This window comes from Camponotus vicinus, unplaced genomic scaffold (genome assembly GCF_025532165.1).
Source record: "Camponotus vicinus isolate PSW18456_S1 unplaced genomic scaffold, iyCamVici1.0 SCAF_13, whole genome shotgun sequence".
Lineage (NCBI taxonomy): Eukaryota > Metazoa > Arthropoda > Insecta > Hymenoptera > Formicidae > Camponotus > Camponotus vicinus.
The window spans coordinates 11,175,607-11,193,743 of record NW_028141949.1 but is presented as its reverse complement, the minus strand read 5'-3'; the positions used below and the strand labels follow the sequence as shown (position 1 = coordinate 11,193,743).

At 42.6% G+C, this 18,137-nt stretch overlaps 1 protein-coding gene across 1 annotated transcript; it reads left to right on the top strand.

The window, feature by feature from the left end:
- Positions 1 to 12,040: 12,040 nt before the first annotated feature.
- LOC145963980 (uncharacterized) lies at positions 12,041 to 18,078 on the top strand. The gene is made up of 4 exons (XM_083086339.1): positions 12,041 to 12,128; positions 12,186 to 12,306; positions 12,635 to 13,683; positions 17,861 to 18,078. The coding sequence occupies exons 1-4, from the start codon at positions 12,041 to 12,043 to the stop codon at positions 18,076 to 18,078; spliced, it is 1,476 nt and encodes a 491-aa protein (XP_082942465.1).
- The last annotated feature ends 59 nt before the right edge of the window (positions 18,079 to 18,137 follow it).

Here is an 18,137-nt window from a genome sequence, read left to right as displayed (position 1 = left end):
AAATGACGGCATATGAACTCAAGCAAATTCTAACCTCTCACTAGACATTTTTACTGATTACGACGTCTGCAAGGGTTCGGAATTTGAGATGGATTCTATAGCGTCCTCAAGTTCATTTAATGCAAACACCGAACAAGCCGAAGTTACATATCCATTTTATTCGGTTCTTGACCTTGATGTCGGAAAATCTCGGTATGTTAATCGAGTTATTAAATTATAACTTATAATCGATCTATTTTTCGATTTAAAATGAGATTTATTTATATGATACATTCTACAAAAGTAATTGTGTTATTGACATTCCAGTCCTGAATTGGGCAATATTTTTATTTACGTATTTCTTATTGGATCCTTACAGGAAATCTACGAAAGATACAGGCAAAGCTACAAAAAGCGAAGTATGGCAGAACTATACAAAGATAGATTGTACATCGGCACGGTGTAATATTTGTCTGAAAATGATCAAGCACAAAGGCAACACAACCAATATGATGCAACACCTAAGGCACTCTCATTCGATGCATGTACCATGTGCAAATCCTTTGAAACGTGCTAAGTGTACAGAGGGAAATTACTTTTTAGAAGATGTTGACGATCCACCACCAAAAATCCAACGTCTGCCAAAAGTACAAACGCAGACGAAATCAGAGAAATCGGAAAAAATCGACAAAGCGTTCCAGAGAATGAGCTTATTTGAAAGTAAGGTTATTTATACATATGATCAAATACATTTATAATTGTGCGCTCCATGTTCTTTAAGAAGATTGCAACCTCTTTAAATGTTCGACAATGTATATACTCTGCCTTTTTTTTATACATTGTATTTAGATTGCATTTATCTATTTTCTACTTATTTTTACTTATAATAATTATATGTTGTAGGTGGAGGTTCATCTGCTACCAAGATAACTAACGCGATTCTTTTCATGATCGCCGCGGACAACTGTCCTCTATCGACCGTGGAAAACAAAGGATTCAGAGTGCTCATGAAGACAACAGCCTCGCTCTATAAAGTTCCTAATCGAAAATCCATCACAAAAGAAATAGAGTTAAAATATCACGGGATGAAAAACGCGTTTCGGAAAAATCTTGCCGCCGGCATTACTCACACGTTAACATGCGACGTATGGACAGATACAAGTAATCAAAGTTATCTTGGAATCACCGATCATTACTTGACAACAGAGCTCGAGATAAAGAACGGTTGTTTGGGCGTATTACCACTGAGCGAGCGTCACACCGCGGATTATATATCGCGAAATTTACGGGATTGGCTCCAATCGTTTGGTATAGAAACATCCGATGTTACAGCGATAGTTACCGATTGCGGTGCGAACATTAAAAAGGCAGTGATCGACACATTTGGTGCTTCGAAGCACATACCGTGTTTCGCGCATGTCCTATCCCACGTGGTACCGAGCATCATAAAAACTCTACCGGAAGTCGAGAATATGTTTACTCGCGTACGTAACATAGTGACGATAACGAAAAGGAGCGTCGTTGCGGCCGATGAATTGAAGCGGCTCTAAATTTGTAACGGGAAGACAGAGGGCACGGCTTTGAAGTTAAAGAAAGATGTACCTACGCGTTGGAACTCGTTATTTTATATGATCGAAAGGTTCCTTGAACTCCGCGAATATATTTATCCGATTCTTATGAAATGCCCGACTGCCCCAGAAATGTTAACGCGGGAGCAAATCTAAGTTCTTGAAGATTGCGTACTAGTTTTACGGCCGATTGAAAATGTTATTGCCGAAATTAGCGGCGAAACGTATCCAACAGGCAGTATGGCTATCCCAATAATTCGATGCATGGAGAATGCGTTGAACCGCTGCATACCCGTGACGAAAATTGGAGAAAATATGAAAATGAAAATCATAGCTAAAATTCAGGAAAAGTTTGAGGGAATTGAGATGTGCAAATTATTGGCATTGTCGACAATTCTTGATCCGCGTTTCAAAAAAATCCATTTTCGATCTGCAATGACGGCAGTAATGGCTATTGCGGATATAAATAAAGCGATGAAATTGGCTAACTCTGCTTCCGAGATAAGCGTTGCGCCGACTTCGAAATCTTCGGAAAGCTCTACTGGACAAAGCATATGGGAGTTTCACGACAATTTGATTGCCAACAATATGCAGTCAAACAGCGATCCTTCAGAACTTCACCTTGAATTGCGTCAGTATCTTAACCAGCCCGTTATTCCGAGACAAGCAAATCCAATTGAATATTGGCAGTGTAAAAAACGCGTTTCCGACATTGTATGTTTTAGCCGTTAAGCACTTAAATATCGTCGCCACCTCAGTACCATCGGAGCGTTTGTTTTCGAAGGCTGGGGCACTGAAAACAGAACGGCGCAACAGACTCGGGTAAGCGACTGAATATGCTGCTATTCCTAGGATCATTACCCGAAAAAGATTGAGGGTTTACATAATTATGATACACAAAATAAGTTGTTTAGACTTAAAATTGGAATTTGGGTTCCTCAACTTTTTAAGTCTAAGCAACCTCTTTTGCCTACCATAAGATGGAAATTGCCTATAAACTTGAATGGAAATAAATGATTGTATTTCCATTTTCCATTTGATCTGTCTTCTAATTCTTTTCCATATTTTCCTTTTATTTATTTTGAGACGCTGAGGTACAGTATGCTTTACTCAATTATATGTGTTTGTTTATTTAAATTTGTGTTTGTTTATTAAACATGTTTTGATTTATATTACCGTACCAGTACTGTCCCCTTTTACGACTATGGATAAGCCGAGGAAAAAAAATAACACGTCATCGGTATAAATACTTCAGTTAGCCAAATAAAATGATGAATTTTTTTAAATAATAAAATGCATTACATAAAATGTGAATTATTACAATTATTACATTACAATAAGTGTGAATATGCTTAAAGTAAATAGATTAATCAATTGAAAACAATAAAAATCCTTTACGTGCCATTTTTTGAATAATCAGTTGAAAAAATCGATTATACACGATTATTTTTTTTAATAATCGATTTCTTGATATCGATTATTTTCATAATCGATTATTATATAATCGATTTTTTTTAACATCGCCCATCTCTATAACCGACTGCACGCGTCGCATTTTGTTTCGGCGTAAGTGGAATCACACGGCGGTACGGCTAAACATCGCGGGCATTTATTCAAACCGGTGACTATTAGGCCTATCATTTCGAAAGCCTACATTACACGCTACACAATAATCGCGAGTACGAGCGGCGGTTTTTAAATTTAAAATAGGGTTATAATGACGTGAATCCTCGTAATACATGATATTTAATCGCCGTGAGGATTCGCGTCCGAGAGAAGCGAGTATTTCGGTTCCGTCATACAACGGTTTTTCACCGTGACCGAAAGTATTGAAATTATATACAACAATTGCGATATTGTCGGCGGTAAAATAACGTTGGAAACGTTCGATTTCGCGAATCCCGCAACTCTCTTCCGGTATTACGACACCGGCATTCCTCATTAGCTGTAACGCCCATTCCCGTTGTAACGTGGAGTGCAGATATCTTACCGCGTTCTATTTCTCATATAGCTCACCCGTACGGATATTACCGCGCTCGCAATAAGTTTGAGCTACTACGAGAGCGCGAGGGAAGCACAGGTTATCCGAATTATTAATTTCAACTACCGAGCGTTTTGCGACCTCCCCACGTGTTAACACGACTCGACCGCGACCTGAAGGCAATGCGACATTAAACCCGTACGTTAAAATGTTCAGCGATATCGAAATCACTAGCGCTCTGGGCTAACGAGCTCACGAGTTGCCAAATATCTTCATGACTCAAGTCACACGCCGGACGAAAAGATATACCCGCAGGACCATGCGTTAAATTCGGCGAATCAAACGATAATCCTACGTAATCACCTAGCTCGCATGAATTTAATGCATACGCATGAATTTCGCGAAACGCGTTTTCTAACGTGTGATATATATCAGCGCCTTCAGTTAACGGTTGTATCGCAAAACTCGCTTCTCTACCGATTATCCGGAATCTTCTAAATTGTCGCGCATTTTCCGATATTAAATTTACAAAATTAAAATTATTATTTCCGACCTGTTGCCGAAGTTGTTGTTGTTGCTGCTACTGGTGGTACTGATTTTCCTGCTCCTCCTCTACATCCTCTTCACTCTCCTCAGTCTCGAATGAAATATTTTCCGAGCGGGGTATTTCAGCTACCTCCCCCTCAGTCTCCTCCTCCCCCTCCTCCTCCTTCATTTCTTCTTCCTCTTCGTTGCGGGAGAGCACTGAATTTTGTTTGCCGCCAACACCGCCCCCGTATTGCGCTGTTAAAAATAAAAAACTGTATAAATTATAAAATACTTTATATTTATTATTTTTATTATTTTAATACTTTTATACTCGAATGTATTCCGTACTATGAATGTTATAATACAACGAAATAACTCACCTTTTTAGTAATATTCGTTGTTTTTTATTCCGCTACTAATATTCAGGGGAATAGCTAACTCCAAAGCAACGAATAGCTAAAGAAAAATTAAAAATTTGTTGGATTAAATTCGAGCATAAAAGTATAGCGAGAAATAAATTAATAATCTTCTAAAATAAGTAAGTTACCTTCTCTGGAGGAAGCGTATACATTTTTCTCTTCTTCATTATCCCTCTCTTCTTCCTCCCTCCCTGTCTTTTCTTCTTCTTCCACCTCTTTCACTTCTTCCTCTTCCTGCATTTCTTCTTCTTCCCCACTCTTTTCTAGCTCTTCTTCATTAACCTCTATCCTGTCTTGCGCTCCCCCATCTCTCGTAGAAATTCTAATAATATTTTAAGATGCGAATATTTAATATTATAGAAACAAAATTTAAAAAGTTTTAAAAATACTTTTTTATTCAGATTTTTCGTTTTAGTCTATATTTTACATTATCGTCTTACCTAGCGAGAACACTTCGTTATCGGGGCTGCTGACTGCGTGATATGTGATGTCGACAGCGACATCGTCAATGTTTTCCTCGTCATCATCAAGAACGACAACGGGAATCGTCGGATTTTCTTCGAGTAATCGCGGTCTTCCTGAAATATAGAATATTTTTATCAGTATTGATTATTATTTTTATTACTACCGAAAATCTATTTGAGAAAAATTAGCACGTGTTTTTATTACGTGCAAACTTACATGAAGGACCTGCTTCGGGTTCTTTCTCAGCGCGGCGTCTTCGTGAAGATTGCACCGTCGCTGTTCTCGCGGGATTATTGTTTCCTGCGATTAATTAATAATTAAATATTTAACTTTATAATCGCGATTTCGTATTTTTTCATCGAAAGTAAAAATAATTAAAATAAGTAAAATAATTACCCGTTGACTGGATCCTACTACAGTTCTGGAGTAGGTAGGTTGCATGCCCTACATCTTCCTCTTCTTCATATTTCTCGTCTTCTCTCAAAGCTCTGAGCGCGCTAATTATTTCGGCAGCGAGATTTAACAATTTCGCGTCATCGCCGAAATGTCCCAATTCATATAAAATTGCATCACTGTATCGGAACAGGCACACGCGAAACTTGAAAACACATAATTATTTTCACTCGTTTCCGTTAATCTCGAAATGTAGCTCACGGAATTTATCTTTGGAGATAAATTCGCTGCCAACTTTATACATGTTTGGATTAGGTTAATATAGCACACATCTTGCTATATAACTGCGTATATTTAGGGTAAAAAGAGATTACACAAAAGAGAGTATAAAGGTGAAAGCACATAAAATTGCATAGGCGCATAACCATAAGCATAAGGAAATTGATTGGTCCACAAATATATGCATAAGAAAATGAACCAATCAATTTTCTTATGCTTATGGTTATGTGCTCCTGCAATTTTATGTGCTTCCACCTTAAGACGCACGTGTAGATGCTCTAAAGGGTCGTCTACAATGGCCGTAGCATAAGGTTGTAAGGCCGCAGTCGTAAGAAATTGACCAATCACAGTTGATTATTCTCCTGAACTTCAACTGGGATTGGTCAATTTTTTACGACTACGGCCTTACAACCTTATGCTACGGCCATTGTAGACGACCCTTAAGGGTGCGTCCCGATGGAGAAAGAAATAGCGGAACGGAATAGTAACGGAAAAGTAATTTTATGATGGCTAACCAATCAGAATGATTCCGTTCCGCCTTTACGTGGCCGGGTTCCCCATGGCAAACATTTTGAACGGAATGAAAACGGAAATTATGTACTACATAATGTCATCATGTATTAATATAATATAATGAATATTTACCATGTCGCGTTAATAATAAAAATAATTAAAAAATCACTAATGATAATATTAATGTTAATTATATAATATAATGTTAATTATTGATAACATAATGTTAATTTTTCTCGCTTATAACTTCTTTGGGGGGTAAGAGGGGTATTATAAGAATCTCGAATTGAGATTATAAATTTTACTTGGTTTAACCAAGATAAATCCGTGCCCTGTGCACAAATATCAGTTTCACAGAAAAATAATTTTTCTGTGAAACTGTCGCACGATCACCCGCGTTTGGCTCTTGTCGCATTTGATATCTTAATATTTGTATATTTACAATTAGAGCCTGTCTATCTTCTTAATTATAATGTTAATTATTTTATTACACGTGATTTCAGTAAATTGCTTCACCGAGTTATAGGTTATCACAGACATGATATATCTATGTAATACATGATGATATTATGTAGTACATAATTTCCGTTTTCATTCCGTTCCGTAAAATGTTTGCCATGGGAAACCCGGTCACGTAAAGGCGGAACGGAATCATTCTGATTGGTTAGCCATGATATAGTTACTTTACCGTTAAGCCCCTTGCACAAAGCTAGACAGCAGGCAATAAGAACAGAAATAGTATCTATTCTCTGCTCCTATTGGCGAATATTTTCTGTTCCGCGTATTTATTGGTGAATAGTTTCTATTCCTTATTTCTATTGCCTGTTGCCTAGCATTGTGCAAGGGGCTTTACTATTCCGTTCCGCTATTTCTTTCTCCATCGGGAAGCACCCTAAAGGTGAAAGCACATAAAATTGCATAGGCGCATAACCATAAGCATAAGGAAATTGATTGGTCGACAAATATATGCATAAGAAAATGAACCAATCAATTTTCTTATGCTTATGGTTATGCGCTCCTACAATTTTATGTGCTTCCACCTTTAAGGCGTCCCGATCGTCTGGGGTGGCTTGGGAGGACATAGTCCTCTCTTGTCGGCTCGGATGGGCGGGGCGCTGAACTAAGTGGTCTCATTGCACTTCCTCATTCTCCTCCCGGTGGGGACGAGGTTCGCCTCGCGCCCCGGCGGGTGGAGAATGGGAAGAGGGGATTCCACTCCCTTTGGGCGTCTTGGCCTAATGCGGATAGGGGAAGGAAATCACTGAGTAAAAAACCCGATACAGTGGAGCCGTTACGGGTGGAGGAACACCCAATCCATTCTTTCTCCTACCCTCTCACATTTACCTTTCCTCATTTCCTTACCCTATTTTCCTGTATATTTCCCCCTCTTCTTTCTTCGGGGTGGCACCCTGCTGTCAACAGCCTAGAGGAGACAACCTCGATAAAAAACAAAAAAAAACTGGATGGACATGCCAAGAAAAAAGAAGAGACATGTACCGGCCCAGGGGACTTTGGACTCCCAGGGCACGGCGGGTGTGGGGGGGTGTTGTCCCGGCCCCTCCCCCGTCGTCAGGAGACGGGCCACCCCCGGCGTTCCGGGCGGGCGCTGGGGGTGAAGGGGCTACCACCCCGAAAGAGGAGGATAGCGAAGTGGCCCTGGTGCGGCTTCGCGAAGTGGTGGAGGTCGGCTTGGACTGGGGGGGCATATTTCGGACGAGCAGTCCGGAATGTCCCCCCCTACAATGCCGACGAGGAAGAGGTGACCGTCGTTATGCCGCTTGGCGAAGTTTTGGGCCTCGTCAGGTGGCTTGACGGCGTGAAGGAAATGGGGGAGCTGGTCGGAGGGTGTCCCTCGGGGGGGGATAGATTGCCCCCCCCCCCGATTGAGCAGAGGAGTATTGCGGTGGGGACGGGCCCTGTTCCGAGGATGGTGGACCGGAGCACGTCTCCGCTGCGAATTGGGGTGATGGGGGGTGGGGACGGGTCCCCCTCCTCCCAAGTGCGATGCGTGCGTCGGCCCCGAGCCTTGTCGGGTTAGAGGCCGGGGCACGCAGACGCCGAGGGAGAAGAAGGGAGAGACGGAGGACTCTCCTACAGCGGCGGAAGGGGGAGCAGTCCAGCTGTAGATGGAAATGCTGCCCCCCCCGGAGTGTCGGCGGTGGGGAAGCACGACTGAGGGGACCCCTGGGACTACGGTCAGGGGGTCTGGACCGGCCTCCTCTACGCCGACGCGGTGAGGGTCCCGAGTATCCGGGAACTGGGAATAAAGATCCTGGCCCCGGAGTTCGGGGTGATTAGGATAGGGAGAGATGGTGACGGGAACCTCGTGGTAGAGGTCCCCGGCATCACCAGTTGTCGTCCTCCGGGGGGGGCGTCCCCGCCCAACACACGGTGAAAACGAGGAAGGGGCGGGCGTGGTACTGCGCCGGTCGCCCCTCGACGGTTCTGCCGAGGGAGTGGCCGGCCTGGTGCTACGCCTGCCTGGAAGCGGGGCACATAGCACGACGGTGCCCCGCAAAGGGAGAGGGAGTCCGGGTGCGCTGCTACAGATGCGGCGCACCCACCCACAAGATGGCGGGATGTCGTGCCGGGAGTCCGAGGTGTCTGCTCTGTGCGGACTTCGGGCTCCCGGCGGCGCATGTCCTGGGGGCAGAGGGGTGTAAACCCCCGCCCCCGGGCCAGGAGAGGAGAAGATGCGGGGGCCCCCACTGAGCCCAGGCGCGGGCCGGGAGCTCCCCCCGTCCAAGATAGGTGGGAGAAGGGACCGGGTCCGAAGGCCTCCGGATCCCTTCCTGAGGGTTGGGAACCCGGGGGGCGAGGGCCCGGTCCCGGTAAGGTCGATTCTCCCTTTGGGTTGCCGGTTATGGTGACCTGGAGGGAGGTCGGCCGCGGGGGAAATGCGAGGGCACCTGCTATATAGCCGGGGCCTTAGCCCGACCCCCACAGGGGGATCGCCGAGGGGGTGACTGATAGCCCAAGGGCGGAGGTCCCCTTCCCCGACGATCCCTCCGGGAAGGGAGGGATAACGGCGGATGACCTTAAATCATCCACCCGAACCTCAAGGTGGGTCCTCGGGTTGACGGCCGAATCCATGCCCCTACGGGGGATGGAGGGAGCCCCAACCCGGGGGCCAAAGGGGGGCCGGGGCTCAAGTCGGGAGAACTCGAGCCCCGACCCCGCCCCCCCAGAACACCAAGGGAAGGGCGCGAGTGGGCGGTGTGGCCCTGTCCACTTGCAACCGCGAATGCGAAGCGGGAGGGCCTCTGAGCTGAGCGGGATCCGTTAGCGCACGGTGCGATAGCGCACCAACCCGATAGCACACGAAAAATTGAACACAATTCCCGATAGCCCACGTCCCTTTAGCATACATCCCGATAGCACACGAAGTAAATCGCGCACAATCCCGATAGCACACCAATGAGAAAGTACACGCACAGACTACACCCCCGCCCCTCGCCCCGCCCACCCCGTTGCAAACCCATGTGGAACCTTGTGTGCTATCGGGATGTGTGCTAAAGGGACGTGGGCTATCGGGAATTGTGTTCAATTTTTCGTGTGCTATCGGGTTGGTGCGCTATCGCACCGTACGCTAACGGGACCCTCCCCTCTGAGCTCTCCCCGGGATGGAGATCGGGCGGCGACGGACGCGTAACACAGCGCGACGTCGCCTCCCGATCCTAAAGCGAGAGGGAAAAATGGAGACAGGGGTGCCGATGTAATGCACCTGCGAGTTCCGGGCCCCTGTCTTCCCCCTCTTCGCCGGGATGGCCACCCCAGGTGTTTTAGTCGGTATACTCCGTTAAATAGGAGGAGTCCGAAATAACCCTCGCTCCCTCCCCGGGGAGTGAGGGTATCCATAATGGATTTCACCCGGGTAAAAAAAAAATAATAAAAGAAGAAAGGCAATATTATTATCAAATTGTTTTTCCGTCTTTTCATTTCCTATTGTTTTCCCTAACGCAAGTTTCGGTGTCCGTGCAGTTATTAAAGTAAACCATTTAGAACAAACTTCAATAAATGCTGCTGTAGTATTAAATTCCTGTATATCTTTCTCTACAGCAAAAAAACATAAGGCACTACTAACATCTCGGTTCAATATATTTTTCGCTTTATTTACTTTCATTCTAATAAATGTACTGCAGGTAATATCTTTTTTTGTAATTTTAGGTATTAATTTAAATTGTAGATTTTCTTGAATATCGATTAATTCATTTAAATGTTCACATTTAGCAACAGGATAATATAAATTGTGTCTCAAGAAATTTTTGAGGCAATTCAATAATTTTGTTATTTAATAAAGTAGCTTTAAGGTTACAAAAATCAGAATCTATTCCATTATTATAAGTTGAAGGTAATACTGTCATATTTTTCGTTTTTATTTCGTGTCCAAAAATAATGGATATTGCATTATTTTTCAATTTTTTCTTTCCACTCGTTTTTTCTACTCGTGGTTTTTCTCACATTTCAGGTGAAAAATGTATCTGTGATTATTAATGACATTAATACAAAATTTTAAATTATTATTTTACTATTATTATTTTATTTTTTATTTTTTTATATTATTTTTTTATATTATTTTTTTATATTATTTTATTTTCATACTATTTTAATGTTTTTATTACAACATATTATACATTATATATATATATATATATATATATATATATATATACAGGGTGAGCCATTTTAATTAACGCACGCAATTATTTCGGAAACAAAGCATTTTAGAGAAAAATGTTTCAGACAAAAGTTTTATGGTTTCGAGGGAGCCATAAGATGGTATCATTGGTTTGACACTGAAGAGTCATTTGAAGGTCACGTGAAGGTCACTTCAATTTTTTTAAATGGAACACCCTATATATTTTTGCACACTCTTGTAGCTTATCTCGAGAGCTTTCCAAAACACTATAATTAAGTACCTTTTCGTTAAGTACTTTTTGAGTTATGAGGCTTGAAATAATTTCTTAATTTTACATAAACCGTAAAATATCTTGTAAAATATTCATTTTTCGATTATCTTACCTTAATACTTTTACGTACAAAATAATGAGAGGAATCAATTGGTGTAAAGAAAACACATAGTTGTTTTTAAGAAAAAATATGGAATTGTTAATTGCAAATTACATATTTTTTCTTCAAAACAACTATGTGTTTTCTTTAGACCAATTGATTCCTCTCATTATTTTGTACGTAAAAGTATTAAGGTAAGATAATCGAAAAATGAATATTTTACAAGATATTTTACGGTTTATGTAAAATTAAGAAATTATTTCAAGCCTCATAACTCAAAAAGTACTTAACGAAAAGGTACTTAATTATAGTGTTTTGGAAAGCTCTCGAGATAAGCTACAAGAGTGTGCAAAAATATATAGGGTGTTCCATTTAAAAAAATTGAAGTGACCTTCACGTGACCTTCAAATGATTCTTCAGTGTCAAACCAATGATACCATCTTATGGCCCCCTCGAAACCATAAAACTTTTGTCTGAAACATTTTTCTCTGAAATGCTTTGTTTCCGAAATAATTGCGTGCGTTAATTAAAATGGCTCACCCTGTATATATATATATATATATATATATATACATATATATATATATATATAGAGAGAGAGAGAGAGAGAGAGAGAGAGAGGGAGGCCATGATGGAATGGGCTAGGTGACAGGCGTGGAAGAGAGTAACGGGAAAAAGAAGGAATAGGAGGTGATTGGGAGAAGAGATGGGAGTTAGGAATACAGGAGGAGGTGGAGGATTACCAGAGGGGTGTGAGGACATGGAGGCAGAAATGGAGAGAGAGCGGATAGAGAGTATTTTGGAAGAGAAAAGTTGGAGTAAAAGTGCTGAGTTGGGAAGAATGAAGGAAGGAGGGAGAGGCGGGAAGAGGAGGAGTAGTGGAGCGACGGAGATGGGGAGTGGAGATGGCGCTAGAGGCCGAAGAAGGAACGAGTGAAACGGCGGAGATGGAGAGTGGAGATGGCGCCAGAGGCTGGAGGAAGGAAGCGAGTGGTAGATAGATCGATGCGTAGATCGATTAAGGAGATACGGAGAGTACGGGGTTTACAGTGAGGAAGCAGATCGATGGACAGAAAGATGGAAAGTGGAGGGATGGTGGAAGAGATCAGGGAGCTGAGGAAGGTTATGGTGGAGATGGTGTTGGAATTAAGGAGGTGGGACCGCCATCTTGGTACCGTTTGCGACTAGACGTGTTTCTGTGTGCCTCCTAAAGATTTGATCAAACAGCCCATTTCTGGGCTATTCTAAGTGCTAAATTTTACAAGTTTTTGCTTCTTTCATTGTGTGCCTCCTCCGGAATATTAAATTTTTGGCGGCCCTATACGAAAAGGACAAACATTAGGCCAAACTTTGCGTCGAACCTAACTACGCCTTTGTTCTCGGCCTCGGTCAACATCCGCCATCTTCCTTCGAAATCTTTCCTCGTCTCCTTTTCCCCCCCGGAGGGAAGGATTCGCCTATTTTGCCGAGCAACACGGGAAAACAATATCATCCGTGAGTACTATTTTTTTTTTACCGAACATAATGGATATAGATGACTCTCACATGACCGCTGCCCTTGAATCACTGATTTTGGAAGCCGGTTCCACGCTCAGTCCTCGCTCTAAGGTCTTGGGCAAACGACCCAACGATTCAGAACCTTCATCGACTTCCACCAATAGCTCGCGCCCGATCTCTGAAAATAGCACATTCTCTCACCATGACTCGACCTCTGGATCAATCACAACTCTCACGGAAATTATTCTCAATAACCGATACTCAGAAAACAACGCCGGACCATTCGATGTCCACGTTCAGCGCCTGCCTGGCGAAAACTCAAAATCACAACTTCACCCCACATTCGTGGGAAGAGTTGTGTGTGAATTAAACATCGAAGATATCCTAGAAATCAAGAAGACAGGATTTTCTAAAGTATCCGTTTTTTTCAAATCCAGAGATGCCGCTAACGCCTTAGTAGATGATAAAAGACTTGCTGTCAAAGGCTTAGAAGCCTTTATTCCCCTTTTTCGCACCTCTAGGAAAGGCATTATTAGAGACGTTCCACTGGATCTTACCGACCAGTTAATCTTGCACAATACCACAAGTCCTATCAGAGTCGTGACAGCCAATAGACTAAACCGTAGAATCAACACAATCTATCATACGGATTCTCAAGCAGATACATCTGCACCGGCTACTTACTCTCCTTCTTACTCTGTTTCACTCACCTTTGAAGGACAGAAAATTCCTAAATACGTGTACATGTTTCATGTCAGATACCCTGTATCATATATAGCGAGAGTCTCACGCTGTAATAACTATTTTAGATTTGGCCACATAAAAGCCAACTGTAAAAGTCAACCACGTTGCTTACACTGCGGAGAAAAAGACCACGTCTTCTCAGAAGAACATTGTCAACAGATACAAGAGTCACCAAGGTGTGCAAATTGTCGGGGCGACCATCGAGCCGACTCACCTTTCTGCCCAGAACTTGCAATCCAAAGGGAAATAAGGAAATACGCGGCTCTTAGAAATATTTCCTTGTTGGATGCTAGAGAGATCTTTAAAGGTAACAAAACTCCTCCGCCTTTCTCCTCGTCCTCTGAAGAGTTCCCTCCACTATCCTCTTCCCATTCCACAGCTAATTCCCCGCACGCAAACCTACACTCGTTTCAACCTATCTCTTACCCCATCTCACCTCCTCTTTCCTATGCTCAAGTATCTAAAAATTTCTCCTCTAACCGCAAACCCAAATCCTTTTCCTCTCCTGTTCTCACTCGTGACATTAAAACAAAATCTGCCTCTCTTCCTCAACTTACTCGCCTCGACAAAAATCCTAATCCTCATCTTCCCGCCTCCTTTCAAAAGCCCTCCGGCTTCAACGTCTCATTTTCCACACCCTCCTCTCTCTATTCGTCACCTCCTACCAACCTTATCACTACTTCCAATCCTCCCCTAAATCCCACAACCTTCCAAGATGCACTTAACCTCATCACCTCTCTCATTATTGAGCTCTCGCCTTTACTCACCTCCCTCAATATATCCGAGCTCATCCCTGCCATTACTCAATTTTTTCGCAATCTCCCTGTTAATCCAACCAACATTTCTCCGGCCTCGACCAAAAATGACTAATAATTCTACGCATAATAATATCACTCTATTCCAATGGAACTGTCACGGCATACTTAATAAAAGGGACTCCCTTGCTCAAATCGGAAATCAATTTGACATCCTTGCCATATCTGAAACTTGGCTCTCTCCGGACAAAATCTTCCTCTTGAATAATTACCACATTCTGTGGAAGGACGGACCTTCTAACAAATCCGGCGGTGTCCTGCTGGCGATTAAAAACTCCATCTCTTTCACTAAGCTTGATCTTATTTTCTCCTTAGATGGAGTCCTTGAGGCGGTAGGAGCGAAAATTTCTTCCTCACAGCATGATATCCACATTTTCTCCATTTATAGGCATCCATCCAGTTCTCTTCTCTCCATATGGGAAGAACTCTTCAACTCAATTCCTGCCTCTGGTCAGATTATCATTACAGGCGATTTTAACGCACATCATACTTCCTGGGGTTGCAACCGATCTGATTCCATAGGTATCTCACTTTTTAACTCCTCTCAAGATTTTTCTCTTTTTCCCATCAACGATGGCTCCCCTACATTTATCTCCTACTTTACTCGCTCTTCTTCTATCATCGATTTGACTTTTGTCTCTCCCGATTTAGCTCCTTACTGCTCTTGGAATTCCTATGACGACTCTCTTGGTAGTGATCACATTCCATCCATTGTTACAATCATTTATCCTATTCAAACCCGCTCTTTTTTCTCTAACAAGCTCCACACTTCCAAGATCAACCGAAAACTTCTTTTCACCTCCTTTTCACTCTCCTTTCCCTCCCTCTCTGCCTGGCTTGACTCTGATATCCCTCCAATAGAAAAATACTTCATCTTTTGCAACTTTCTTACAGATACAGTCACGTCTCTTCTCTCAGAACAAAAAGTCGCCATCAATAACTCTCCCTACAAAGATCGTAGGAGGGAAAAACCGGATAACAGAGCCCAATCTCCCTCTTTCACCCATCCTCCTGCCCCTTGGTGGAATGAGCAATGCTCTGAAGCCGTCGAATCTAGAAAACTATCCCTCCGCACATTTCGTAGGAATCCTTCGCGACTCAATTACCTCAATCCGAAAAAGCAAGAAGCTATTACAAGAAAGACCCTTCGTCATGCCAAACGTATGAGATGGAGATCCTTTTGCGAATCCATTACCTCTTCCACCAGTATTTCAGCGCTATGGCGCGTCATCAAAAGATTTAAAAATAGATTCCTTAACACTCCCGGCCCCTTCCCCTCCTCCAATTCTGGCATACCGACAGATATCCAAGAACTAATTAATTCCATCTCCCCCTCCTCATGTCTCCATAAACTTCCGCCTTCCTACTTTGATTTGAATCGTCCTCACTCTTGCCACATCTTTGACAACCCATTTCGACTTGAAGAACTGTTCCATGTTATCTCTTCCTTTAAAATAAAAAATCATCGCCTGATTTAGATCAAATAGGCTACACTATTCTCTCCAACCTCCCTAAGGAATATTACCCCCTCCTCCTTTCAATCTTAAACGATCTCTTCTTCTCGGGGGACTTCCCAGAGACATGGAGTCACTCGTTAGTATATTTCATTCCCAAAGCTGCTTCAAGAAAATTCCGTCCCATCTCTCTCACCTCTTGTTGTCTCAAGACCCTCGAAAAGCTCATCCTTCTTAGATTAGATTGGTGGATCGAGCGCTACGAAAAACTTCCATCTTCACAATTCGGCTTCAGTAAATTTCGCTCGTGCCAAGATAATCTTTCTATTCTTACCACCGAAATTCACACCAGCTTCACTCAAGGTACTTCCACTGCATGTCTCTTCCTAGATCTCTCCAATGCCTTTGATGATGTCATTCCCTCCATCCTAATCTCTGATCTCGTAGAAATGGGCCTACCACCTATCTTATGTCGCTTTATTTACTCGCTCATACACGCTCGTAAACTTCAATTTGTAGTCAACGGCAAACTTATTGACGAATACTACACTTATAAAGGAGTTCCACAAGGCTCCATCCTTAGCCCCATTCTCTTCAATATTTATGTCTCGAGGTTGAACAGATTCATCGGCAAAGATTGCGAACTAGTTCAATTCGCTGATGATATTGCCATCTTTGTCAGTTCCCATAATATTGGAAAAGCTCTCTCAGAGCTAGAAACGTCAGCTAATAAAGCTCTAAAACACCTTTCCACTAAAGGCCTCACAGTCTCACCTTCTAAATCCTCCTTAATCATTTTTACCAAGAAACGCATCAACCCTTTCGCCTTTTCTATTAAACTGAAAAATTCTGTTATCCACTCAACCGACTCACATAAATTTCTTGGTATCTCTCTCGATTTCCGCCTCTCTAGCAATAATCACATCCATGCCCTTTCCATACGATGTTCTAAGCTTCTTAACATCCTTAACATGCTGAGAGGAACTTGGTGGGGAGGAGCACCCTCCTCCCTTTTAAACATCTATAAAGCACTAATAAGAGGTTCCATGGAATACGGCTGTCTCACCTTTCCTTTTAACAATCACTCTTCCATGAAACATCTCGAAAACATTCAATTTCGAGCCCTGCGCGCGTGTCTAGGCTTCCGCAGGACTATCCCAACGAACGTTATTCTCGCGGAGGCCGGAGAGGGCCCCTTAAGATTCCGATTTGAACTCCTTTCTTCCAAATATATTCTAAAAATCTTTGCCCTTGATACCCATCCACTCATAGATAAATTATTCGCACTGCTATGGTACTCACGCAAAACCCGGAAGATAAACCCCTCTGAAAAATTCCTTCTCTTCAGATCCTTCAGCTCTCTTCTTCGCATAAAGCCTTACATTTCTAAATTTGACTACCCCGCAGTATATTCGATTGATTACTGTGCACTCACCTCTCTCCTCTCTATTATCATCACCTCCTCGGCTGAAATAGAAAAAATCAAGAATATTCCCATTCCTCAATCCGCTTTCTTCGAAATTTACAATCAATTAATTTCTTCCTGTACCTCCTTTTATACTGATGCCTCCAAAAACGACTCCGACGACCATGTAGGATTTGCCATATACTCCCCCTCTCCTCACCTACAACTTTTATTTAAAACTCATTCTTACTCTTCCATTTTTACCGCGGAAGCTCTTGCCATCCTTTATACCCTCGAACACATATTATCCAACCCGATCACAAAATCCGTCATTTTCACCGACTCCAAAAGCGTTACCGAAGCTCTTCTTTCTATTAACCTGGCTCACTCATACAACTATGTTATCTACGCCATTAAACAAAAGCTACAAGAAATCAAATTAGTTGGTTATGAAAATACCATCGTTTGGATTCCGGCACATACAGGCATACTCGGAAATGAAACAGCCGACTACCTAGCAAAAAGAGCCATTCATGCAGGTCAATTATCTGAGAGACAACTCCCTCACTCTGACTTTTACTCCATTCCTCGAAGAAAATACATCGAAAGCTCTAGGAGACTACTCAAGACACAAGGTAGACACAAAGGATCCAAATACTTTAATTCTTTTGAAGAAATTACGCTAAAACCCTGGTTCCATAAGCTCAAACTTAACAGAAAAAGCATAAGAAAGCATAACCACCTGCTGCAGAATTAGAAGTGGCCACTATGCCCTCAACTACAGCTTACACCGCTGCAACTTGGTTTCAGACCCCTCTTGTTCATGCGGATGTCCTACGCAAGACGCAGACCACATCTTCTGGAACTGTCCTCTGTACAACGCACAAAGGATTCCATTACTATTGCAGCTATCCAGATTCGAAGAATTAACACGACCTTACAAGATTCAAAATATTCTAAACAAGCCCTTCCCTGGGGTTATTCACATACTGCTCTCTTTCCACAAATCTTGCAATCTTCGCCTCTGACCGGAACACCCCCCTTGTTTATCTTTCCCTATTCCTTACGTCTCCCACCTACTTAAACC

Bases quoted from the DNA above. Each gene is read 5' to 3' on its own strand.
- LOC145963980 (XM_083086339.1), top strand. From the start codon at position 12,041: ATGGCGCTAGAGGCCGAAGAAGGAACGAGTGAAACGGCGGAGATGGAG. The intron at 12,129-12,185 runs GTAGATAGATCG...CGGGGTTTACAG, and splicing joins CTGGAGGAAGGAAGCGAGTG to TGAGGAAGCAGATCGATGGA. The intron at 12,307-12,634 runs GTACCGTTTGCG...ATCATCCGTGAG, and splicing joins GAGGTGGGACCGCCATCTTG to TACTATTTTTTTTTTACCGA.